Source organism: Rhinolophus hipposideros, assembly GCF_964194185.1.
Source record: "Rhinolophus hipposideros genome assembly, chromosome: 10".
In the NCBI taxonomy this organism is placed as follows: domain Eukaryota; kingdom Metazoa; phylum Chordata; class Mammalia; order Chiroptera; family Rhinolophidae; genus Rhinolophus; species Rhinolophus hipposideros.
In genome coordinates this window covers 43,227,896-43,251,844 of record NC_138056.1, presented here as the reverse complement: position 1 = coordinate 43,251,844, position 23,949 = coordinate 43,227,896, and the positions used below count along the sequence as shown (strand labels likewise).

At 50.3% G+C, this 23,949-nt stretch overlaps 2 protein-coding genes across 19 annotated transcripts in view; one reads left to right on the top strand and one right to left on the bottom strand.

The window, feature by feature from the left end:
- PPFIBP2 (PPFIA binding protein 2) overlaps positions 1 to 9,624 on the top strand; it is a 124,007-nt gene extending 114,383 nt beyond the window's left edge. For 9 of the 18 annotated variants that reach the window (XM_081063400.1, XM_081063401.1, XM_081063417.1 and 6 more), the window contains 9 exons: positions 902 to 1,052; positions 1,327 to 1,438; positions 1,675 to 1,763; positions 2,074 to 2,196; positions 3,492 to 3,617; positions 4,296 to 4,484; positions 5,575 to 5,751; positions 7,962 to 8,027; positions 9,160 to 9,603. In XM_081063400.1, the coding sequence (XP_080919526.1) occupies positions 902 to 1,052; positions 1,327 to 1,438; positions 1,675 to 1,763; positions 2,074 to 2,196; positions 3,492 to 3,617; positions 4,296 to 4,484; positions 5,575 to 5,751; positions 7,962 to 8,027; positions 9,160 to 9,231 (1,105 nt within the window). In that variant the 3' untranslated portion in view covers positions 9,232 to 9,603. Of the gene's footprint in view, positions 1 to 901; positions 1,053 to 1,326; positions 1,439 to 1,674; positions 1,764 to 2,073; positions 2,197 to 3,491; positions 3,618 to 4,295; positions 4,485 to 5,574; positions 6,318 to 7,961; positions 8,028 to 9,159 lie in introns of those variants that run through there. The other 9 variants (XM_081063409.1, XM_081063405.1, XM_081063413.1 and 6 more) reach the window with 5 other exon arrangements.
- A 2,936-nt stretch (positions 9,625 to 12,560) lies between these two features.
- Positions 12,561 to 19,594, bottom strand: CYB5R2 (cytochrome b5 reductase 2). Its single transcript, XM_081063441.1, has 8 exons — positions 19,502 to 19,594; positions 19,178 to 19,250; positions 16,821 to 16,927; positions 16,418 to 16,547; positions 15,753 to 15,836; positions 14,928 to 15,013; positions 13,783 to 13,882; positions 12,561 to 12,988 (listed from the first exon to the last, which is right to left on the bottom strand). Exons 1-8 carry the CDS (start codon positions 19,577 to 19,579, stop codon positions 12,816 to 12,818), a joined length of 831 nt encoding a protein of 276 aa, XP_080919567.1. The 5' UTR covers positions 19,580 to 19,594; the 3' UTR covers positions 12,561 to 12,815.
- Positions 19,595 to 23,949: the final 4,355 nt, after the last annotated feature.

Sequence of the window (23,949 nt, the reverse complement as noted above, 5' to 3'; positions counted from 1 at the left end):
TCCCCCCACCCAACACACACACACACAGTTACACAGGACCCACAGGTTCCTTGTAAAGTCTACTCTTAGACATTTTATAATTTTGGTTGCTATGAGTGGGATTTTTAAATTATTTCAACAAAAAAAGTTAGTATGTGTGCATTGATGGTGTATAGAAAATTGTTGATTTTTGTATGTTATAAATATTATGTGTGCGTGTATATTTTATAACTAGCCACCTTACTGACTTCTCTTGCATTTTCTAGGTGGGCAGTTGTATCATCTGAAAGGAATGGCTTTCTTTTATTTCTACCTCTCTAATAGCTATGCTTCCAATTTTTACTTTATCTCTTTTTATACTGGCTGCACCACTCAGACCAGTGTTTTCAGTCCTGATAAAAAGTATTGTCTTTTTATTGGCTTTAATGTGAATGCCCCTAGTGTTTTCATTAATAAATAAGGTATTAGCTGTTGTTGATGGGAGGAGTTTGTGTTTTTTTAACATTAGAGAACTAACCCCCCCTTTTCCCAGTTTTCTAAGTGTTTCCCTAAAAATGGTATTGAACCCTGTTGAAAATGTGGTTCAGTTGGGGATGTTCATCCTAATGGGGCAGGACTCTGGGCTTGTGGTACATGCACATGTGTGCGTGGATGACGGCCCACGTACACACAGCCTCACGAGGATGCTGTAACTGCCCCACGCTCTCAGTAGCTACAGATTTGGAACTCAGGCCAGGTGTTACCACAGGAAATGCTAGAATTTACCTCAAATGAGTGCATTGTGGTGGACTTTTGTTCAACTAGATCCCATGATGGGGTTGTTTGTTAAAACACTGTTCCCCTTTTTGTGAGGCTCTGTTACGTTCAGATGGAGCCTCAGGCTCTCCCACTAACAGACACATGCTGTTTTCCTGCTTCCCAGTGATGTCAATGCCCCCTTTGCCCAGTGGAGCACAGACCGAGTGTGTGCGTGGCTGGAGGACTTCGGCCTGGCCCAGTACGTGATCTTTGCTAGGCAGTGGGTGACTTCTGGTCACACTTTGCTCACAGCTACCCCTCAGGACATGGAAAAGGTAAGGACTGAGCCCTGGGTGAGGAGATTCCCCTTTTTCCCCAAACCAATGCCTAGAGAAGTAAGGCCCCCCACTTTTCAGCCCCCACCTCTCCACAGGAGTGTGGACAGAGGAAGCTGAGACTCCCTCTGTCACTACAAGTTGATCCCTTGGCACTGTGCAGGGGTCCACTGCCACACGCCACCCAGGTGGAATATCTCCACCAGGCATAGCATCCTCCAAGGGCCAAACTGCCTGCAAAAATTTCATACCTGTCTTCATCTTTCAATTTCAGGAGCTAGGAATTAAGCACCCTCTTCACAGGAAGAAGCTGGTTTTAGCAGTGAAAGCCATCAACACCAAGCAGGAGGAGAAGTCTGCACTGCTAGACCACATTTGGGTGACACGTAAGGACAGGCACATATGTGTGTTGTTTCTGGCAGCTCCTCAGTGTAGACAGAGTTTCCCTGTGAATGTGTGTCTCAAAGACAGCTGTTGCCTTGGGAAAGGCAGATGGATTACTGAACCTTTTTAGGAATACAGCTGGAACTCCAAAATGCTCGTTTACTGCCTCTCCTTTTCTGGGGCGTTCACAGCCCCGTGCTCATGAATCCTCACACACCTGTTGCTTCCTGTTCTGCAGGTTGGCTTGATGATATTGGCCTGCCCCAATACAAAGACCAATTTCATGAATCCAGAGTTGATGGACGCATGCTGCAATACCTAACTGTGGTGAGGATTTTCCTTTCAATATTTCAGTTGTCCCCGTGAGCACTTGGCTCTGCTGTCCCCTACGATGGCTATTTTAAATTTGATTCCACCACCTCCCTGATATTCTTAAGGTCCTAAAATCATGTCATTTGTTATATAAAAGGTTCCAAGTAGCAGAGTATGAACCATTGTGCTAAGAAAAAGCTGTTGGTGTGTCTCTGTGCCCTGCTGAGATGTGGTGGACTTCTCTGTGTTTGGTCTGGGAAGGAATGGTCAGGGGTCGTTTGTCTCTTTGAAAACTTGTTCATCAACCAAAACTTTCCTCTTCTAGAATGACCTACTCTTCTTAAAAGTCACCAGCCAACTACATCATCTCAGCATCAAATGTGCCATTCATGTGCTGCATGTCAACAAGTTTAACCCCCACTGCCTGCACCGGCGGCCGGCTGATGAGGTGAGTAGCCCTGAGCCAGGACTATCTGATATAAGACAGCAGGAAAGACATCATCAGGAAATGGCTGCATTTTGGACCATAGCGCTTGGGATTCTTTCCTTTGTTGCTGCTTCATGCTGCCCCAAACACCCCACGACCTATACTTTGTGTTCCACAGCAGCCACTAGACTTCCAACCTCCCACCTTCGCTTAGGGAGACAGAGCTGTGGGCCAGAGGATGGTAGCAGCAAGTCTTTCAAAGCTATCATAATGATTAAAGGAGATGAGAAAGTGATGGAAAGGAGATGGAGGAGAAAGACAAAATGGAAAGATAGGTGTCGAAGAAGGCAGAGGAGGACATGAGGAGCCCATAAGGAAGCAGACATTTTGGAATAGATCTCCCTATGGGCAGCTATGAAGTTAACTAACCTCCAGTCCCCGGTGCACACGGGCTCCATGGACAGGTTTTGCTAGAGAAGAAACAGTGTAGGTAAACACAGCAACCCAAGTACTGCAGAAGTCCCTGATATGTTCCATGAACCTTGGAGTTCTTGGTGGGTCCTGAAGCTAAAGGTCGTCGGTCACACCCTGTCTCCTGTGTTCCTAGGAACTAAGTCTCACTCTGCTCGAAGATTAACTCAGCCCCCCTGAGAGACCACAAACTCCTACCTATACCTTCCATCACCTATTTTCTCCCTATTCAACAAATATGTTTTGAATGCCTTCTATACCGTGTTTCCCTGAAAATAAGACCGGGTCTTATTTCAGGTTTTGCTCCAAAAGACACATTAGGGCTTATGTTCGGAGAATGTCATCCTGAAAAATCATGCTAGGGTTTATTTTCTGGTTAGGTCTTATTTTCGGGGAAACATGGTGTGTCAGGCACAGTGCTGGGCATTTTGAAGACCCAGATGCCATTTGAGGGCATTTAGACACAAGTATCTCAATGTGTGCTCGCCTAGAGGGAGATGTTTTTTTTGTCTATAAAACAGCTCATAATAGATAGTCCTCTTTAAAGTTCTGTTGAATCACTGAGTGAATGATTATATAACTTTTAGGACTATTAGTCCCAAAGTTAACCAGAAAATTAGGGAGTAACAGGATTCTGGAATCAGATATCTCAGTGTAGAAGGTCCTGCAAGATTCCCTAAGAGCTCTGTTTCTTGGAAACTGAGAAGGCTCTCGGCCACTGGTCTGGCTGCCTGGTCACTCAGGAGTGAGGGTCACCTGTTGGTGAGGCATCAGGGCAGACTCCACAGAGGACCGTGGTAGGGCCTATGAGACCTAACTTCTTCCCTCTTCTTCTCCCTTCACAGAGTAACCTTTCTCCTTCCGAAGTTGTGCAGTGGTCCAACCACAGGGTAATGGAGTGGTTACGATCTGTGGACCTCGCAGAGTATGCGCCCAACCTTCGTGGGAGTGGCGTCCATGGAGGTCTCATTGTGAGTGGCTCTTTGGACGGCTCCCCTGCCTCAGTGCAAACGGGGCTATTCAGAAACTGATTTCTTAAGGGCTACACATAAGTCCTAGTAAAAATTGATATTTCATCTGAAATCCTTGTATACATGGAAGTCTCAATGTATTTTGGTAATTTGTGATTAAGAATTAATATACCTAATGGAAACAAAATGGCTTCTGGAGGGACTTCCCTCGCCACAGACCCAGAAGATTCCAGGACAAAGAGGTTGCGTGAGAATCAGCCCTCAGCTTCACCTCCTCCTAGAAGAACATGGGGCTGGGGAAGTGAGGGGGAGGCCATCAAAATGCAACGCCCTGCTTGCCATGATACAATCCTTATCATCATTCAGGTCTATCAAGTGGCAAAGCCAGCAGGGAAATGAGGAAGGGGTGGCTTGGATGTCGTCCAGAGTGGGCCCTGGGAGCTAACCTTATGTAAGAGATCATAGTTCTCTGCCGATCTATGAAAATGAGGTGGTCAGTCAAATGTGCTCGTTTCTGCTCAGAGCCTGGCCCTGTGCCAGGTAGAGAGTGGAGTGGGACACCTCAGGACAAGTGGGTGAGCATCAGCCCCTGCCCTGGAGGCACCTTCAGGCCCATGGGGACCCATTTCTTAGTGCCATCACCTAGAGCCACCATAATTGTCACTGGTTTCTTCTTAGATCCTGGAGCCACGCTTCACTGGGGACACCCTGGCTATGCTTCTCAATATCCCACCACAAAAGACGCTCCTCAGACGTCACCTAACTACCAAATTCAGTGCCCTGATTGGTCCTGAAGCTGAACAGGAAAAGCGAGATAAAATGGCTTCACCAGCATACACACCACTGACTACCACAGCCAAAGTCCGGGTGCGTTGCCAGACCCTTTCTGGGGTGATCACGGATGTCTCCCTTCTGGCCCTCATGTTGTACAGCAGCTGCTCCAAAGCCTAGAGCTAAACCAGTGTGTGTCCCCTGGACTAGGGGGCTCTCTCGGCTTCTGCTTTGAGAGTTTGATTTCATTGTCTGTTAGTTTTTTAGGCCAGTTCCCTGCCAGTCTTGAATCCAAGGAACAGAGTGCAGGTTTCTTTATATAGATGCCATGTGCAGGAAGCATCTATTCTCAGAAGGTGAAGAACTCATCCTCTACCCCAAGGCTGCCTTGACTAATTTTGCAAAGCAGATGAGTCCCTGAGTCTAGGCTTCCTGCAGCCAAGACCAATTTTGTGCCCCGGTGTTGTGTGGGGTCTTGGTCAAAGCTGTCTTGCCAACACAGGGAGTGTTCCTCTTGGCAGCTGGCCCCCGTTGCCCTGTGCTGTGGAATGGCAGCACACAGCTATCCAGAGGTCCCGAGGTTGTCCAAGTACCAGCACCTTTCACTGGAGCTGTCTGAATCCCACAAAGCTTGTTCGACCTGCCTGAGCCACGTTGTCCTCAGACCATGTCCTTCTCAGACCTCCTTCCCCAAGGGAGCAGGGCGGGAAGTGTGTCTGAGGGAGACAAGCAGGAACACTGCTGGGCAAAGCTGGAGCGGGGAGGGAGGACCACCCAGGGCTGTCCAGTGTAGCTGCAGTGTAGCTTTGCCAGAGCTGGAGGTGCTGCACTTGGAAGGAAGGGACAGCTCCCCCATGTGGTGCCACAGCGGTGCGGGGGGGGGGGGGGGGGTCCTCTAGGAATCCCGGTCCTTGGGGGAAATGCCAATGTCACATTTGAAACAGCAGGGCATGTGTTTCAGGAATGAAGTCTTAGACGACCAGCTGTCCTTGTTCAAGATTCGTTATCTGTTGGTCTTTCCTCCGCACATAGAACTTGCCTTTTAGGAGCTCCATTTTGTGAAGTGTTTCTAGAAGCAGATTGCCTAATTTTTTTCCCCTCAAGGGCCTGCTTTTAATGCATTGTCAGTCATAGCTGCACGCCAGCTTGTTAATCTTCTCATACTGTTGCATTTGCTTTGTTTTAGCCAAGGAAACTAGGATTTTCACATTTTGGAAACATAAGAAAAAAGAAGTTCGATGAATCAACGGACTACATTTGCCCAATGGAGCCCAGTGACAGTGTCGGTGACAGTCACAGGGTTTACAGTGGCTGCCGGGGCCTCGGCCCCCTTGATGCCTCTGAAGTGGATGGGCTGGACCAGGTGGGACAGACTAGCTGATGCCCTTGTCACCTGTCTGCTCTGTGCTCACAGTAACACCGTGCGTGTCACCATATAACTGCATCTCACCCCCGCCTGTGTGCATGACTCACAGAGAACAAGCCAGCAACTGTGTACCGCTGGGCCAGTCTCTCTTCAAGCCCTGAAGGTGGCCAGGGGGTGGAGTTGCACCTTTGCTGAGGGGCCAGGCTTTGGGGACTGTTGCCAAAGGTGGATTCAGGAGGAAAGATACTTAAGATGCTTGTACATTTTTAGTCATTCTTAGTGTCCATCTTCAGCACGAGTGGAAACACACGAGCTCGGACACAAGTCCAGAGACCACAGACGATCGCCAGAGGCTCAGCTCTCAGGCCCCTCCACTGTGCCTCAGTTGAAGGGCCATCTCAAGTGCCTTCGGCCTGTGGCCACGGTGCCTTGGCTGAGATCAAAGGGACAGCAGCAGGGTTTTCTGCCGCAGTGACAATGTCACTGTGTTGTGCCTTACTACAGAGGTGGCTGCTTCTTTCTGGTAATAAAAACAATATTTATGTAGAAAGCAAACAGTACAACACTTGTAATCTTATTGGGGAAAGAGAGCTGGGCACATCTGGAAATGGAGTCCTGCTCACTGCACAGCTTGAGAACTGACAACACTGAGCGAGGTCCTCAGCCAGGCACACACTCAGGACCTGCCAAGTGTGATGGATGAGGGGAATGGAGTAAGGAAGGATCCCCCCAACCCTATCCTTCAGAGGAGGTCTATGGCCTTGTGGCTGCAGACCCCACCGCCCTCTGTGATGCCGAGGGGGGAACCTCGTGTCTCACGTGCTTCCTGACTGCAAGTCACATCTGTCGTGCAGACCCCAAAGTTCAGTTCTGTTTCGGTGGCGTGGGCCACCTAGTGAAGGGGGTGGTGGGGAGACAAGAAGGCGGCCTTGCTGGAAAGACTTTCTGTTCTTTCATGTGTTTTGCCAGCTTCTCTGTTATTGACCTAGTTGGGCCCTCGACCAGTGCTGTCTGTGTTGGCAGCGCTGCAGCAGACCTGTCCTCCTGATTTAGAGGCTGACTAACTGATAATGAGTCTCCCAGATGGACTTTGTCTGGCCAAGGACTGAGTGAGAGACACGCCTTGCCAGTCTGGGCTTTTGCCCCTGAGATCCCAGTTTTCCCTGGGGCAGCTTTTGGCTCCGCTGGGTCCCCTGGGCCTCATCTGCCGAAGTGTACCAGCCACCTCGTGACTGTCTGGTGGCTGGGGCAGGGCCTGAGGACCCCACTGAGCACTGAGAGTACACTGATTCTGTCCCAGATGGAGGCGATGCTCAGATTTGCTTCTTAATCTACCTGTAACCTCAGGCCATGGCCTCCGGTCTCCCCTGCAGTCCGGCCAGTGAGAGATGGACAGCTGCTGCTTGACCTCAGTGCCTGAGACCACTGCGTGACAGGTGCTCTTCAAGGCTGGTACCTGGTCACTGCAGGTGTAAGCCACAGTCAGGGCAGGCTCTGTCCCTATAGCTTATCATACCCTGGTGAGGGAATCTCTGCATGTGCCTGTTTTCAGACTCTGCATGGAATGAAGTCACTAATTCTCTGTGCAGCCTCAGGGAAGGCCTCTCTTCTTTTGTGGGCCCGTTTCCCCACCTGTAAAATTAGGGGTTATGTGTGATGCCCTCAGAGGATGCTTCTGAATCTACAATATCCAAATAGCTTAGGGAAGAGGGAGCGGGCCAGCATTACCTGAGGAGGAGGGGGTGGGAGGGGAGGGAGGGAGATCCTGGTAGCGAGGAAGCTCCATCAGCAGCAACCTGAGGGTGCCCACCTACACCTATACTGGGCATCAGCTTCTGGGGTGCGGTTTGTGCCAGAAATTATCTGTGTATTCCATAGCCTGAAGGCCTTCATCTCTGCTCCTGGAGATAGTTGGAGCCCTGATATGTGCTAACAAGCTGCTGCTGACAGGGCCTGTCTGTGCCCTGCTCCTGGGTACCCTTAGAGTTGGTGCCGGGGTGGGGACCCAGGAGAGCATGCACATGACAGTGTGGGATACTGGAAGCTCTGCCTTTCCCCAGAGACAGAGCCAGCACTCCTCAGGGCCTGGCCCACACCTTGTCTGCACCCCCAGGGAGCATGCCTGAGCAGGATGGGACTTGCATGCCATCTCTGGGAATCATAAGCAGAGTCCACATGTGCTGACCAGGCTGCTGCCCATTTTACAGATGGCACCTTCAGAAGGCACTGTGACGCAGATAGGGCTCCTCTCCCAAGACATTCACCGCCTCACGGTAGGATCCCGACCCTCTCTCCACAGTAGGACAGGTGCTGGGAGTCCCCATGAGTTTGGCGAGCTCCCCACTCCAGAGTGTGTCACTAGCACCTGTGCTGGGCACTGAGGTCAGAGCCTGAGCCAGCCCTGAGGCGACCCAGAGGCCTTCTCCACTGGCCTGCTGCTGGGCCTTGAGCTGTTCAGGGCTTTGGGAAGGGTTATGGGCCTTGAACAAAAAACAGCTAAAGTGTGCAAGGTCTCAGGTCCTCTCCCCAGGCTCAGAACTGGGAGGGAAATGGAGACGCTCAGCAGCTCTGTCACCAGCCTGTAGTCAGCCCAACTCCCAGGCCTCACCTCAGGCCTGGTGGCACTGTTCTGCCCTCTCTTCTCATGAAACACATGTATTTCCTGTCACGCCTTTGATGTCACGGAACAAGGCACATGAATGTATCCTGGCATGCTCAGTGAGGACAAACTGGTCTCGGGGAGAGGAGCAGCCCCGGAGTGAGCCACCCTGCTCTGGGACCTTGAGCAAGTCATTGTCTCTGGGCCCTGGCTTGGTTTTCTGTAAAGCAGGGCCAAAGTTATCCCCCGAGGCTGGTAGGCAGACTAGAACTGACAGTCCAAGCCCAGCTGCAGGGAGGGTTCCCATTTTTAGGCCTCATACCTTCCGGGCCAGTTCGTTCCTGACTCCCCACCACTGAGCCCACTGGCTGTAGCGTTTGTCCCCGAGGCACCTGTAACTATCCTTTGCTTGCCAATCTATAGAGACATGTTAAGAAGGCTGTATCCAAGGGCACAACCTGGGGTTGGGGGAGTTGTCTCCCTGAATCCAAGGGGAGTCATTTTTATTTTTATGTTTTTCTTGGCTCACACACTGAAATGAATCCACCCAGCTTTGCCCTTATCACTTCTAATAGGTTTCTGGTGGCCTTGAAATAGCAATTTTACCTCTAAGATGTGAGCCGTCTATTATCCTGATAGTGCAGTCTGTTCTGACCCCATATGCGGGGTCCCTGAGATACCGTGAACTCACCGGGCACTGGTGTCAGATGGGCCACACTCCGTGCCCCACTGCTCCCAACATACCAGCTGCAAGGTGACTTTGACCAAAACTTTGTTCAACCGCACCTCTGGCCGTGTCCTTTCAGACCATGCTGAGCCAGGACCAGCTGCTGAATGACTCTCGCCTACCTGCTCCCAACTCTGAAGACTGGAGATGACTTCTTCATGGCTGGGAGCCCAGAGAGGCATGTGTGGGGGCCACGATGCTTTGCTTCAATAGGGAGCTGGCACACAGCAAATGCAGAGCCCTGACTGGGGTGGGCAGGGCATCTGGGATGTGGGTGCTAGCGGGAGGGAAGTGAGGCTGTGGACAGCTGTGCATGGGGTAGCCCCAGTGCCCCCGTGTTTTCAACCATGCTGTGCTCTTCCACAGCTTTATACTTTTTGTACTTTTATACATGGACTGCAAACCACTTTTGTGTGGAGGGCAATGAGATGTCAGCGCAGACTCAATGGCTCCTACTGTTCCTGGTGACAGCTGGGAGGCTCCTACACCAAGGGGAAGGGCTAAATTCATAAAGCTCTGCTGGAAAAAAGTTCTGAATGTTCTGTAGTGACAGAGTTGAGTGAAATGATGATAGGAGCCCCCTCCTGGGCTGCTTCCAGACAGAAAAGCATGTGTTCCCACTCTCAGCAATCTGGTCCTAGTGCAGGGATTTAGAGTGAGAGCAGGAAGGAAGCAATGAGATTCCCTCCCCACTGGCTTGGCTGCCCTCGGTCTACCCTAGTATGCAAAAGGTGCCTCCCAGGGTGTGAACTCATCTCTCTTCTCTCTCTCTCTCTCTCTCTCTCTCTCTCTCTCTCTCTCTCTGTCTCTCTCTCTATCTCGCTCTTGCTCTCGCTCTATCAAGGGCCTTTGCCCTCCATCCTATTATACAGAGCACATGGTTTCCAATTCCCTCATTAGCCTCAGATGCTCAAACAGCCCCCCCGCCCCCAGTGGAAGGCTCTTGGAGACCTCAAAACGTTTCCACCGCAACTCTCAGTAAACCTCAGTCTACTACCTCAGAAGAAGCCTCTGCCATGCAGTCCCCTGCCAACCAGTCCCCCCCCCTTAGTGACAGGCCCCTCCTTCCCCCGTGATGGCTCCAGCTCAGGCCTCATCTCTCATCTGATTTCCACAAGTGGTCTCCTACTTAGTCCCTCAACTTTCCAGTGGGTCCCCTCCAGACCTTTCTACTCCATCCCCAGGGTGACCTTCCCAAAGCACGTTTTAATCCTTTACCCTTCTAAGAACTCAGTCCCAGAATTATCACAGAGTTCAAAAGCCTCAGCACCATCCAAGACCTTTTTGAATCTTCAGCTTTCATGAACCTGCACTCATGCCTGCGCTTCTACCTTTCCCTCACTATAGGATGTATTTTTCTCCTAGTCCTTGTCACAAGGCCAAATCCTGCCCATTGAGGCCTCCTTCAGGAAGCCTTCCCTGGTTGGGTTGGAAGTCCCTGTGTCCCTTGAGCCCACGCGCTTCCTAGCTCACCCTTGAAGCAGTATGTCGTCTTTCTCCCTTACCCTACCCAACCTCAGCACCAGCTCACTGAGCACCAGTTATGGGCGGACTTTTGTACAGGTAGGTGTAAGACCCAGTCTTGGTCCTCAGGTTGCTCAGGACATACTGCTAAGCTCCCCATCCACTCCTTCACGTACGCAGGTTAAGGACCTTCCATGCTGAGCTAAGGAGGGCTAGAGATACAGGCGTGAACGCCAAGGTCCTTGTCTAAGGGTGCGGATGGTTTGGTGTACAGAAACATCAAATAAGAGTGCTGGATGTTACAGATGCTCCTGTAGAAGTCTCTGCAGCCCCAAAGACCAAGTGGTCATTTTTAATGGAGGGCTAGAGGTGGGAACCATAACGGCTCCAAGGTGATACTTGACTTTTGAAAGATGAATCAGGTTCCCCAAGTATTCCAGAAGGGAAAGGCACTCTAGGCAGATGGACTTCAAACATCTCAGCACATCCTAAGAAGTGCCAAAACTTGGTATGACTGATTTCTCAGCCTCTGCCCTGTTGTGATTCAGGGCTGGCTAGTTCACGGTGATGGGGGTTGTCCCGTGTGCTGTAGGACATTTAGCAGTACGCTTGGCCTCTCCTTCTTGATGCCAGTAGCAGCCCTCCTCTAATTGTGACAACCAAAAAGGTCGCCAGACTTGGCCAAATGTTCCCTGGGGGGCAAGATGTCTGGTTGAGAACCATTAAGCCAGAGAATGGGGTCAGAGTAGGAGGCCCAGGGAAGGAAAAACCTGGTGAGGCCCGCTGGAGCCAGCTCAAGACAGGCTTTGTAAGCCAGGCCCCTGGAGTTTATCTTGGGAACAGGGTGGCCAGGTGGGGACTACTGAAAGTACGAAGAGGTTTAAAGCAGAAGATAGGATGGTTATATTGATATTTAAGAAAAACATGTGAGGGTAGGACCTTACTCCTCATGCAGTGCCCAGCAAAGCATCTTTCTCTGAGTAAGGGGTTCACTGAGGATGCACTGAATGCATGGAGGCTGGCCACCTCCCAGCACCCCACCCCCACAGGCCCTGTGAGACCACCCTGTTAGGCCCCACTAGGGGCTCTACACAGCTGTACTTCAGAGTTCTCTAGAGCCGTCTTCCTCTCCTCTCCTTACCCCGCCCCACCTCCCTTACCCACATACATGCTGAGTAAGAAATCCAGTGACACCAAGTTTTAGCAGTACTGCTACTATGCCAGTTTTTGTGAAGAGGAAGTGAACAACTTGGAATTAAACAGACCCAGGTTTGAGGCTCAATTTTGCCACCTACCTACTAGGCTGAACAACCTGGGCACAATAACGTTATCTCTGAGCCTGTTTCCTCATCTAACTTGGAGAACAAAATCCCCACTGAATCTCTGGCTTGTTATCAGAATTACGCAAACTCAAGTGCAGAAGTGGTTCTATCCACACAAACAGCAGCAGCATGTCATGCTGCTCATGAACAGCAGATGGCAAGAGTGGTCACTTGCAGCCTTTGGGTTAATATGAAGGATATAAGGAAAAACTTCTGGAACCTAATTTTGTTTGCAAGTTTGGAAGCTTCTGTCTGTAAGCACCCCTACCCCACCCACCACAACAGGGTCTGCCTTTTAGAGGATGCTGACAAAATGCACCCCTTACCTCCATATGTTGTGCAAAGTGCAAGGACTCTAGGATTCCCGGAGCCCACCTGCCCTGTGGATTCACTGCTGCCCTGACCTGTGTTTACCACTATTTCTATTTCAAGGGTCTCCCACAAGAGAAGGGAGAGTGCTCATGAAAGGTGTCTGAGCCCTCTAGTACGTCTGACCTTAGAACATTGCTCTGAGGAGTGGTTCAAGTGAGATTCTTGGGAGTTGAAGTGACCCCACTTGTATTCTTCTGGAATTCTGCCCCAGCACTTTTGCCAGTTCTGACCTCCCACAGACACAAGCCAATTCACCGATAGGGCAGGCCAAGGCCTAAGTGCCTGGTGGGCCCCCACAGAGCCACACCTCACGGGCTGTTTTGTACTGGAGTTTATTTCACTAAACTATGGGAAATGGAGTTCCTTCAGACCGCCCGTGCAAGGAGACTTCAGAAGCCCCTTTGTCTCCAACCCCTTGAACCCTTCTTAGCGCACACCCAAAAGAGAGGCGCGCCAGCATGCCCATGGTTGCACTATGAGACACTTTGGAACACTTCCCAGTTTAACATGGCAAAGTGGAACTCACATTGAAACAGAGGAAAGGGACTGGGCACATTTGCCAAGAGCAGGGGAGGTGTTAGTAGGTGAAAATCATGTCCTTGGTGTAACCCAGTTTCTCCAGGTTAGGGTGGGCGGCTCTCTGGATCAGGGGAGGTGGGCCACACACCAGCATGAGTGTGAACTTCCCAGGAGAAGGGAGATGTTCCTTGATCATGTCAGCGGTGACGAAGCCTGAGCTGTACTTCCAGCCTGAGATTAAGCAGAAAGAAAAGCTGGAGGGACCAGATCGAGTCTCTGACCCCAGGCCTCTTGCTGTGCCTTCCAAAAGCTGAAAAGTAGAGGCCATGGGGGGCCCTGACCGCCCTCTTCAGTATTCACCCCAGATGCCAGGTTCTGAGGCTCCTGGCTGGCGTCTGCCTGCTGTAAGCACCGGTGAGGATGGAGAACAGGCCAGTGAGGTGGGATGTGCCAAGGTGCGGTGTGAACCAAGGCAGCCAGCTGGAGCTGTGCGTGGGACGTGTTGTGGCCTTGTGGACCGGCTCGATTGGTGGCGCCCTCTGCTGGGCAAGGAGCTGTATGACAAGGCAGACCGCTCAGTGCCGTGTGGGAGAGGCAGCATGAAGGGTGCGGTGGCCTCGTGGGGTGCGGTGTGCACAGTGGTGTCTGGGTGCTCTCAGGGGCTCAGCATGTGAGGACTGCTGTCCAGGTGAGGTGAGTGGTGAGCGGTCAATGGCTATATACGCTGCAGTGTATGTGACGGCTCTGGGATGCCGTGTGAAGCCTGGGGAAGGTGCTCAGTGCCCCGCCGGATGTTCAGTGCAGTGTGTGGACTGCTGCTGAGACATAGGACACCTGCCCTTCACTGCCTTTACAAGCAGGTCCTCCCAAATCCTCTCTCCTTCAAATTCCTGCATGGCCCATGTGGAGACAGAGCCCACCGGCCTCAGTCCCCAAGCCCAGTCCCAACAAACCAACCCAGGGACCAGTTCCTGAGGTGGGTCAGGGCCTGGACCTGACCCAGGGTGGGACAGCGGGGGTCATACCTGCAGGAGGCCTGTCCAGGGTGTACCACAAGTTGAACTGGTCTGGGTGAGTTCTGGCAATTTCTTCAAGCTCCTTTCTCATCAAGATATCCGCCTCTGTCTACAAAAGCAGCAGCATGAGCAGAGCCCTTCCAGAGACTTCCTGCTTATTCCCCAGATCGAGCACATGAGTTAGCACATTTCTGCCCAAGCTGCTTCCACTCTAGCTGCCTCCACTCTGGCTTGAGTGTTCCCTGCAGACCACCCCAGACAAACTAGAGTTCTGCTGCCGCTCCTGCACAACAAACACGGCAAACCCAACTGGAACAAGCCTAGCGCGGGCCCAGAATCTTCTGCCGGGACTGGAAGGGGCTAAGGCAATAATATATCCTACGATATGTGACAGCACTGGAGAGCTAAAGGAGAGACAAACCAAAAGTCTGGAGCCTCATTTGGGGAAAAGGGAGCCAAAGCCAAAAGAAACGACACAGGCTCAGAGATACTGCACAGAAGACCTGGATCTTACAACTTCGCAATTCTTGTCCTAATAATTCCATTTCTGGGATTCTGTTTAAGAAAATAATCTAACAGTGATCAGATCTAGGCACAATTATTCATCACTATTATTTATAAGTGAAAACAGTCGGAATGTAGAAGATTTAGTAAATTATGGTGTAAGTTGATACAGACTGATGAAAATATAGTTTTTATGAGAAGAAAATGTTTATATGGTAATTAATCCTAAGAAAACAGAACTATACATATGTATGTAATTATTAATATATAGCATGTAGAGAAAAAAGATAAAAAGTCAAATATTTATATGCTTCTGTATTTTCCAAAACTTGTATTGAGGGCAGCTATTATTTTATACTCAGATAAACATATATTTAAGCTATGTATTAAAGAAGGAAGGAAAGCATAGCGTTTAGGGTTGGTTGAGGAGACAGAAGAGTTTGTAAAAAAAAAAAAAAAAAGGAAAAACGAGCCTGGACCCAGCCTCTTCGCTGCCAGCAGTCCCATTTGAGCCCACCAAGCCCTCCCCAGCCACAGGCACCCAAGCAGCATGAGCTCAGGTGGGGGTGGGGTGAATGTAGAGCCCCTGCTCAGCAAACATTCCATCCATCCTACCCCTGCAAGCTCAGGGCTGACCCGGCAGAACTGACCTGGTTGGCAAAGATGAGGGACATCCTGGTCCTGTCACTGGGGTTCTTGACGATGTGGCGAATGAGCTGCAGCATGGGTGTGATCCCTGGAACAGTTAGCAGGCGGCTAGTCGCCTCTGCCTCTCGGATGCCCACAGCCCCTGGTCTGCAGCCACTGAACAGCTTCCTTGGCCCCAATTCTACTTTTCTCACTTCTGCCCCCCTACTCAGAGTGGGGAACCGTGCTTCATTTTGGTTTTTCCTTCTAATACAACAGCAAATCAAAAGTCATTTCTCATTTTCCTACGGCAAGATGGAAGGAACACTGGCTTTGGAACTGGAACTGGGTTTCATGCCCAGCTCCCTCACTAACTGTCTGACTAGGGTGAGGCGGGTACGTGTCTGAGCTCTTCAGGGTCCTCATTTATAAAACAGAATTACTGATGAGTAAATGTGATAGTTTCAAAAATGCCTATTATGGTGTGGCAAGTTGTCAGTCTCTTTACATGTTTGTTCTGTTCATTTTCAAAAGATGGGGAGTCAGGCTTGAACTGGATCCGGGAGTCCTTGGGGGACCATGTGTGGGCCTGCCCAGCCCGGCCCCAGACTCTTTCATGTACTCAGCCTGACTTTAGAGGCTCCCCAGGGCTCCTGGGGCAGCTGCCATGTTGGTTTAGGGGAGCAGAGCACACAGGGTCAGTTTCAAGGCCTGTCATTGATCCCGTACTCCCATCTAAAATAGCCAGGGAAGGACTCTCTCACATCATCCCTTCTAGGATCAAATGACTCCAAAGTCAGAAAGGGCTCAGGGCTCACCTATGAATGAAGCCCCAGGAAGCCTCTTACCTGTGCCCCCAGCAATCATTCCCAGTTGATGGACCAGTTTTTCTTCAGGCTCACTCATTTTGTATGCTTTGGTTGAAAACTTCCCTGAAAACACAGAGGATACTTCTGACTTCTGGAGCTCTTGCCTGAGAGCCTGCAAAAGATGACTGGCTTTCCTTGGGACTTCCAGGAGGCAAGTCCAGCTAAGGAAGTGGTTGTGCCATCTTAAACCAGAAGAACAAGACAGATGGCCTCCTCAGCCAACCATGGTGCACTGATGCACAAAGTAGGAACAGAGCCTGGGTCTCTGTGGGGAATCACTGGACCGTCTCTCCTGAGGAAGGAGAAGTTAAGAGGGAGCCTCACAGCACTCTCACCAACAGCAGTGAGTGAATAAATGATGTATATGTGAGTAAATGAATGAGTGTAGACTCCATCCATTTTTCAGCATTAGTAGGTACCGTTTATGTGTCAGGCATTGTGCTGGAGATAGTGAGGAGCACACACCAAGTCACTCCCCTATCTTAAGGAAGCTTACAATCTTGTAAAGTAGATGTGTGAATGAATGTATGACCACTTTAAGGACAAGTCCATGTGACTCAAATCTGAGGCGTTTCCTAGGACAATGGAACTACCACAGGAATCTTCTTCCTCCCAGTTGGAGGCCCAGTGTGAACCCCCAGTACCTTGTCCATGATAGAACAGGTGCCCGCATGGCCCTTGAAAAAGGATGGTGTCCCCAATTTTCATGTTTTCCAAGTACTGAGTCATCTTCCCTCCTTCTGGATAATTAGGGTGTACATTTTTTAAGTAGATCTGAAAAATGAGGTAGCACGGTTTTCACAGCCTCAGACCTGAGGCCACAGCCACAGAGAACTCAGAAATGCATTTGCTGCTAGAAACCATGGGGAGACATCCTCTGCACTCGTGGTCGCTCTAGGCAACCCCTGAAGACATCACCAGGTCAGCAGCTTCACTGTGAAATGACACTTCTGGAGAGCCCTATCCAGGGCACATGTCCCTTCTCCACCCACCACCCTTACTAGGCTTGTGAGGGCGAGGCAGCTGGACATGGGGGATAGCAGTAACCTTTATAATGAAGTCCACAAAGCCCCGATCATCGTCACTGGACACAGGCGTGTAAGCCCGGACCACCAGAACACCATCAATTTTGGCCAAGAGACGGACGTGGTTACCTACAGAAAAGGCATCAAATGTCAAGCCAACATGGCCAGCCTAACGGGACCCAGGACTCCCCTAAAAAGGACTGAGCTTCAGGGAAATGGGTGCATTGTGTGGCAGGGTGCATGGGGGGAGAGACAAACAGGGAAGGAGCTCAAATTCAGGATGTCTGGATCCTAGGCATGCTCTTGTCACTCCGTGTGTGACCCTGGGTAAGTCACTTGCTCTCTTGGTAAATGGGGATGATATACCTGCCCTGCCTCCATCATAGTGTACTTGTGAGCTTCACATACAGGAACCTACTGTCAGTGTGTCCTTACAATGTCAGAGTACTTTGTGGAGCAGGAAGAGGTCATTAAAGTTGGAGGCTGAGAATTAAAAATTACAGAAAGGAGTGTTTCCCCTTTAAAGCAAAATGTGTTGCCTTCACAAAATCATTTCTTCCTAAACTAGATGCATCAGTGGAGTCAGTGAATAAATCACAGCCCCCTCATCTATAACCCATTGCCTGGCATAGAGAAGGCCTGGGCTCACAGGTACGCAGGGCCCTAGGATTTGGACTCCCCCAGACCAGGAGTTCTAGACAGACCATTGTGTCTTCCTGGCCGATGGCTCTGCTGAGAGGCAGCAGTCAAGTTTTAAACCATGTAATTCTGACCTTCCAGGGTAGAAATGAATGGACAAGCTGTGGCCAGAGACCTATGGATCATGACTACATCTCAGTGTCACACGATGAGCTGGGCCATTCAAATTTCTGCTGGAGCTAACACGGGAAGTATCAGTGACGTAGGGTGGAAGCTGCAATCAAGATGCTAAAAGACAGGCAAGACGAAGTTCTGTACCAGAGTATCTGAGGGAGTAGAAACTACATACACAGGAAAGATGGAGTGGATATGTAGACAGAAGTGGAGACCTAAAGAGAGACAGAGAAGGCGGGAAGGGGTACCGGAAGGGCCAGTCCTTCCAGCAGTTTCAGAAACATTAAGCCAAAGTTTTTGACGGGGCTTGAGGCACACAAAAACTTTAGGTTAAGAAAGAACAGGCTCAGTGACTCTCACTATGGCCTGGCTGGACACCAGGGATACCCAGGAATAAACGCCTGAGGCAGCTTCCTTCTGAGAACTAGTCTGAAATCGGAAATCTTAGAAAGGTTCCTTCAGGTGCCGCCAACCTGGGCCTGGCCTGGCAGCATCCCCAGAGAAAATGGTCCCGCATGCCCTATCTCTAACCAGCTTCATTTCAGCCGAGCTAGGAAGCATCAGCAACCTCTGTCCCACTGACTTTGCACTGCCTATACCAGAGATGGGGAGACAATGGGTCATGACAGTCTAAGAAATTCTATTTCAAAGTTTTTCATTCTTTTAGCCTTCTTGCCAATAGCACTGACCGCATAGGCCAGGTAGTGGGCTGGAAGGCAGGCTGGCACTGAGCTCTCATGGAAGAAGACAGAGACAGGAAGCAGCAAGGAGGCTGAGGGGTCAGGCCGGCTGCCTACGGGGTAATTTCAACACTTGTTAGAGGTGAGGTGAAGGTTTTGTCCCACGCACACAGAACAAGTAGGCCGTGGATGAGGATCCCCACCAGGCAGGCAAGCAGCACTAGCAGTCTGTGAAAAGCGCCGGATTCCCTGGCTGTGGCCCTAGCAGAGGTTTTCCCCTCACTAAGACTCAGCCGTCTGCTGGTGATACAGACTAGAAACAGGATAACTCAGAACTCTAGGACCACTGGGGCTGCTATTCACAATGGATCCTTCGTTGTGTGGGTCTGAGGGCCCTGCTGAGAATCCATGCGGTAGTGGGGAGGGACCTCTGATTCCCTCCTGCCTGTCCACATTTTCTGTGCCTTTTTTCTAACTATAGGGAAACATCCTCCCAACCTTCCCATATGCACAGACAGCACTGCAATTTCTGAATTTGACATTCACCAATGACTTTATCCTTACAACCCAAGAAGCAGGCAGGCCTGGGAAATCCCATTTCAGTCTGAGGCTCAGAGAGATTGAGAAACTTGCCTAAGGTTGCCCAGCAAGGAGCCTGCGATGATATTTTAGACATTTTGACTCTAGACTCACTTCTTTTCGATGCTCATTGAGGGATCATTTTTGTGTCAGCCCACATCAAACAATGAGAAAGGGAATGATGGTCCCCAAGCCCATCTCCCTACCTTTCTGAGCTCATGTGTCTCGGGAAAGGTATCAGGGCAACCTTTACATCCCAGCTGAGTTTCATCACCTGGTCTTGGTAATGAAACCAAATCCCACTCACCTACAGGAAGCCCCAAGACATGATCTGGTGAGGGCAGTCCAAAGCGGAACCTCTGGGTGTTGTGGCTGATTTGCTAATAAAACAAAACAGGCAGGCTGTCAACTTTCTGGAAGTCTTGCTGGGTAGCTCAGATGCTTAGCAAAGGAGCTCCGTTTGGTGCTTTCCCAGCGCGAACATACACGCAGACAATGGCAGCGGGGAGCCAACTGGAGGCCATGAAATGCCTGTCTCACCACCCTGCCTTCTCAGCCATCACCTTCCCTACCACTCTGGTCCTCCTCTCTTTTACCCACTGACAGTTGGAGGGGGGGGGTGACCCCTTACCTCTTTCTCAATCAAGGGTAGCGGGTACTTGGTATTAGGGTCCTTTAAGGTGATAAGGTGTCTTCTCCTTGAGTTCATGTTCTTCAGGGCCAACAAAAGAACCGTGACCCCAAGGATGGTGATGGCAAGGAGCAGGGATGGGTCCTAGCCAGGTACAATGTGAACAGGGCACCTCAGGTCCTGCCTGCCCTAAGCAGGACAGTTCTCAGGCACAGAGGCACCCTCTTCACACCAAAGGCACAGAAGGTGGGCTGTGCCTGAAAGAAACTGGGCAGAGGGAAAGGTATTGAAACGGAAGGCAGTCTGAGTCTATGGGGGACCCAACAGGTAGGGATGGGGTCAGTTGCAGGCCAGACAAGAGGGGATGTTTCAGGCCTCGTTGACCAGGCCAGACAGATGGCCTGGGAGTGCTAATGTCATCAGACCCTTCCTGCCCATCTGCTTCCATCTTACTACATCTTAGGCATGCCCTGGGCGTCGCCTTCTTGAGGTGGAGGGGGTGATGGCATTGCTCCTAACACACAATTTGGAATGAAGTCCCCAGCCCCCAAGGACAGAACTAGAGAGAGGGATGGGTGTTGCATCGTCCCCTGAGATGTGGCTGACAGGCAGGGGCGGGCTCACCTTCCCCACTAGTCCTACCCGTCCAGGACAGGCTAGGGGTTGGGGTGGGATGAGTACTCCTGACTTGGGGGTACTCCATTACCTTGGCGCCTGGGGACACACCAACACCCGCCAAGGCAGGAGAAGGAGCCTGAGCGCTCACCTGTCCGCGGCTCGCCAGCCTCCGCGTCTGCCTCCGACTCCGCCCCCCGCCCCCGCCCCGCAAGGGCCGCCCGCTCCTTTCCCGATCCCAGCCCACTCCGCCAGGGTCGGGAAAGGTCCGCGGGCGATCTTCTCACGCCGCGCGCCCCGCTGCCCCGCCCCACACGCGCCACGCCCTCTCCCTTCCCCCATTCAGGCTCCGGGGGGGCCCGGTCGCACTTCCCCCGGCCCCCGCCCGCCTCCGCGACCGTGGCCTCTTCCCACCGGGCCGTCCTGCCCTGGGAGCCCACCCGGAACGCCACGCCGAACATATCGTCGAGGCGAGGCTGGCCCGCTGGCCCGCCGACTCGGGGGCGGCGCCCTGCAGCTCCGCGGCCCGACGGCAGCGCCCGGCTGGCAGGTAGGGCCCGACGCCGGGGAGAAGGGCCGGGCGGGGGGGCGCGCGCCCAGACCGGCGGCGGCGCGCGGCGGGCCCCACCCGAGGGGACCCCCCCCCACCCGAGGAGCCGGCGTCGGAAGGGTCTTTCTCGCGGGACTGTGGCTGTGCTCCTGCCCCGCTTCACGGCCGCGCCGAATCCACGGGCTTCCATTGCTTGGGGTTGGGGGTGGAGACGCGGAAGGCGGCGCCGAAAGCTAGGGGCTTCCTCGTTCCTAGTGAAACAGGCCTTATTTATCACTTGCCCCCCTCTGCATCCTGGCCCTCTCCCAGAACACTCTGAGCTGCGCCGACGGACACCTCTCTGCCCTCAGCTAGTTTAAATTGTGGCAGCGCGGGAGGGAGGGAGGGCGACTGAGTGGGAGGACAAGGATGCTGGTAAAGGAAATGGGGATTTGGGCCAGTTCAAAGAACACATAAATATTTTCTTTCGTAACACATGGTGATCCTACTCTGGTCCAGGGCCAGGTGTTTGCGGGGGTCAGGTGGCGGGGTAATGGAGTTGAAGAAGACATTCACTCAAAGCGTTCCTTCATACAGTTATTATTGGGAGAGAGGGAGAGAGGTACCCAACACTAGACCAATGGGAGGCAGAATGGCAGGCATATACGGTTATGGCTGTTCTTCACAGTTATTTCAGAATCTTGCTGACCCCCCTCCGTCCAGCATTTTTTCCATTGCCAATGGCAAAGGTAAATTCCACCCTCCTGGGCCTGAATGAGACAGAAGCCAAGAAATAGATTCCTATCTCACCCCCATCCCCCAAACACATACCACCACAGGTCCGTGTGTAGTAGATGCCTCGTACCCTAACATCTGCAGGTGCCCGGATATTATTGTGCGATGTCTTAATCTTTCACAATCTAATAAATGTAAAATGATGGCTGGTGAACCTCATTTCGTTGCCTAATTGCTAAGGAGGTTGAACATCTTTCATGTTTATTTCCCTTGGCGTTTTCTTTTCTGGGGGGGAAAAAAAAGCCTGCTCATAACTTGCCCATTTTTCTATTGAGTTGTCTTTCCTTACTCAATTTTAGGAGTCACATATACTATTTTAGAAACTACTTCTTTGCTAGTTACAAATGCTTTCTCCCTGTTTGCAACTTATTTTACCTTTCTTTTTTCTTTCTCTTTTCCCTCTTCTCTCTCCCCCTCAGTGTATTTTAATGAATAGAAGTTTGCAATTGCAGTGTAGTCCAGTGTTTCATTCTTCAATCTTTTACCTTCGTGGTTAGTGCTTTTTTTGTTATTTATCTATTCCCACCCAAGATCATAAAGAGATTTTATATTTTCTCTGACAAGATTTAAAATTTTTCCTTTCGTATTGAAGTCTTTCAACTACCTGGAGCTGATTTCTGTGTATGATGTGAAGCAGGGATCCAATTTAATTTTTTCCATATCATGGATACTAAGTTGTCTTGGTAACATTTATTGAATAGGTCATACCTGGCCACTAACCTGCAATGCCACCGCTGTCATATCAGTTTTCATATACAAGGTCTGACGATTAAGTTCCTGAACTTGTTGCAATGATGTTGCTAACCTTTTTGACCTCAGAAGGATTATTCATTGTGAATTTGTACCAACTAGACAAACAGTTTACCACGTTTACTATTTGGAAGTGCTGAAAGGCTGTGTGGAAAAGTTAGATGACCTGAACTCCTCGCCAACAATTCATGGCTCTTGCGTCACGACAATGCACCAGCTCACATGGCACTGTCTGTGAGGGAGTTTTTAGCCAGTAAACAAATAACTATAATGGAACACCCTCCTTATTTACCTGATCTGTCCCCCAATGACTTCTTTCTTTACCCGAAGATCAAGGAAATATTGAAAGGAAGACATTTTGATGGCATTCAGGACATCAAGGGTAATACGACAATAGCTCTGATGGCCATTCCGGAAAAAGAGTTCCAAAATTGCTTTGAAGGGTGGACTAGGCACTGGCGTCGGTACATAGCTTCCCAAGGGGTGTACTTCACAGGTGACTGTAGTGATATTCAGCAGTGAGGTATGTAGCACTTTTTCCTCAGATGAGTTCACGAACTTAATTGTCCGACCTTGTTTGTATGAGTCTGGTTCTGTTCTCTTACATTGATCTAGTTGCCCAACCCCAGTAGCAATAGGGAACTTTTGTAATTATAATAGTTTATAACAAGTGTTTATATCTTCCACTCATGCATTCAAATATCACTTCATTGGTGGTTTACATTACATTCTATTCATAACTTTTACTTCAGTTTGTAATTATACCTGGTGAGTATTTTTAATCGTTAAATAACTGATTTGCACATTTGTCTAGAAGTTCTGTTATGGCAGAGACCTTGTCTCCCCAGGGCTTAGCACAGTAACTGTCATATAGATAACGTTCAATAAATACTTAACAAATGAATGAATGAATTCATCTCTGCCCTGCAGCATTTAGTACACTGCCTGGCGTGTGGTAGGTGCTCCATAAATACTAGAGAGAGGAACATTACTTTGCATCAGTACTCTGTGCCACTTCCTTGCTTAATTTGTCTCTGTAAGACATATCACCAGATGACATACTCTATTATCTTACCTTCTTGTTTACCGTCTTACTCTCAATAATGTAAGCTCCACGAGGACAGGACTTGCTTTGTCTGTTTTAACTCCTGCTATATCCCAGGCCTAGAACAGTGCCTGGCAATTAGTAGATGCCCTATAAGTATTTATGGCATGAATGAATGAATGAATGAATGAATACATGCATGCATGCATGAATGAACAAACTTCATTTTCTTCCTTTGATTCAATCAAAAGTCTTTATTTTTGGTTTTGGAATTCAGAGTCACTTTACCTTTTCCTGCAGCTTAGTACTTTTCCTCTACCCACCGTTCTCCCTTCCATTTTCCCTGCACAGTCCTTCAGTGTCACCAGAAAGGCAGATGGCACATCCTCCTTTATTAATCTAGAGCAGGATAAAAGGCAAGCTAGGCTCCCAGTAATTTTGAGAGGGCAGTGAGTCCCCTCTCTCCTCAGCTCTCCTACACTCTTTATATGTGTCCCTCACATGCTTGTGTGCTGCCTGGAGTTTGGCTTTTCTACTCTCCTGGAATAGACTGTGAGCATGTCTCACTTTCTAAATGTCTAGCTTGGTGATAGGGCCTGGCAGAGAGTAGGCCCTCAGCAAGTGTTTGCTGAAAAAAGAACGAATGAACATCTGTTGTCACTCTTGGAGCATATATGAGATTCTACCCCCATAGGACAGCCCCTCCTGTGTGGT

Bases quoted from the DNA above. Each gene is read 5' to 3' on its own strand.
- CYB5R2 (XM_081063441.1), bottom strand. From the start codon at position 19,579: ATGAACTCAAGGAGAAGACACCTTATCACCTTAAAGGACCCTAATACC. The intron at 13,883-14,927 runs GTCAGTTCTGCC...CTGCTTTTGTAG, and splicing joins CCCTCATCTTTGCCAACCAG to ACAGAGGCGGATATCTTGAT. The intron at 12,989-13,782 runs GTATGACCCCCG...GCTTAATCTCAG, and splicing joins CCTGGACAGGCCTCCTGCAG to GCTGGAAGTACAGCTCAGGC.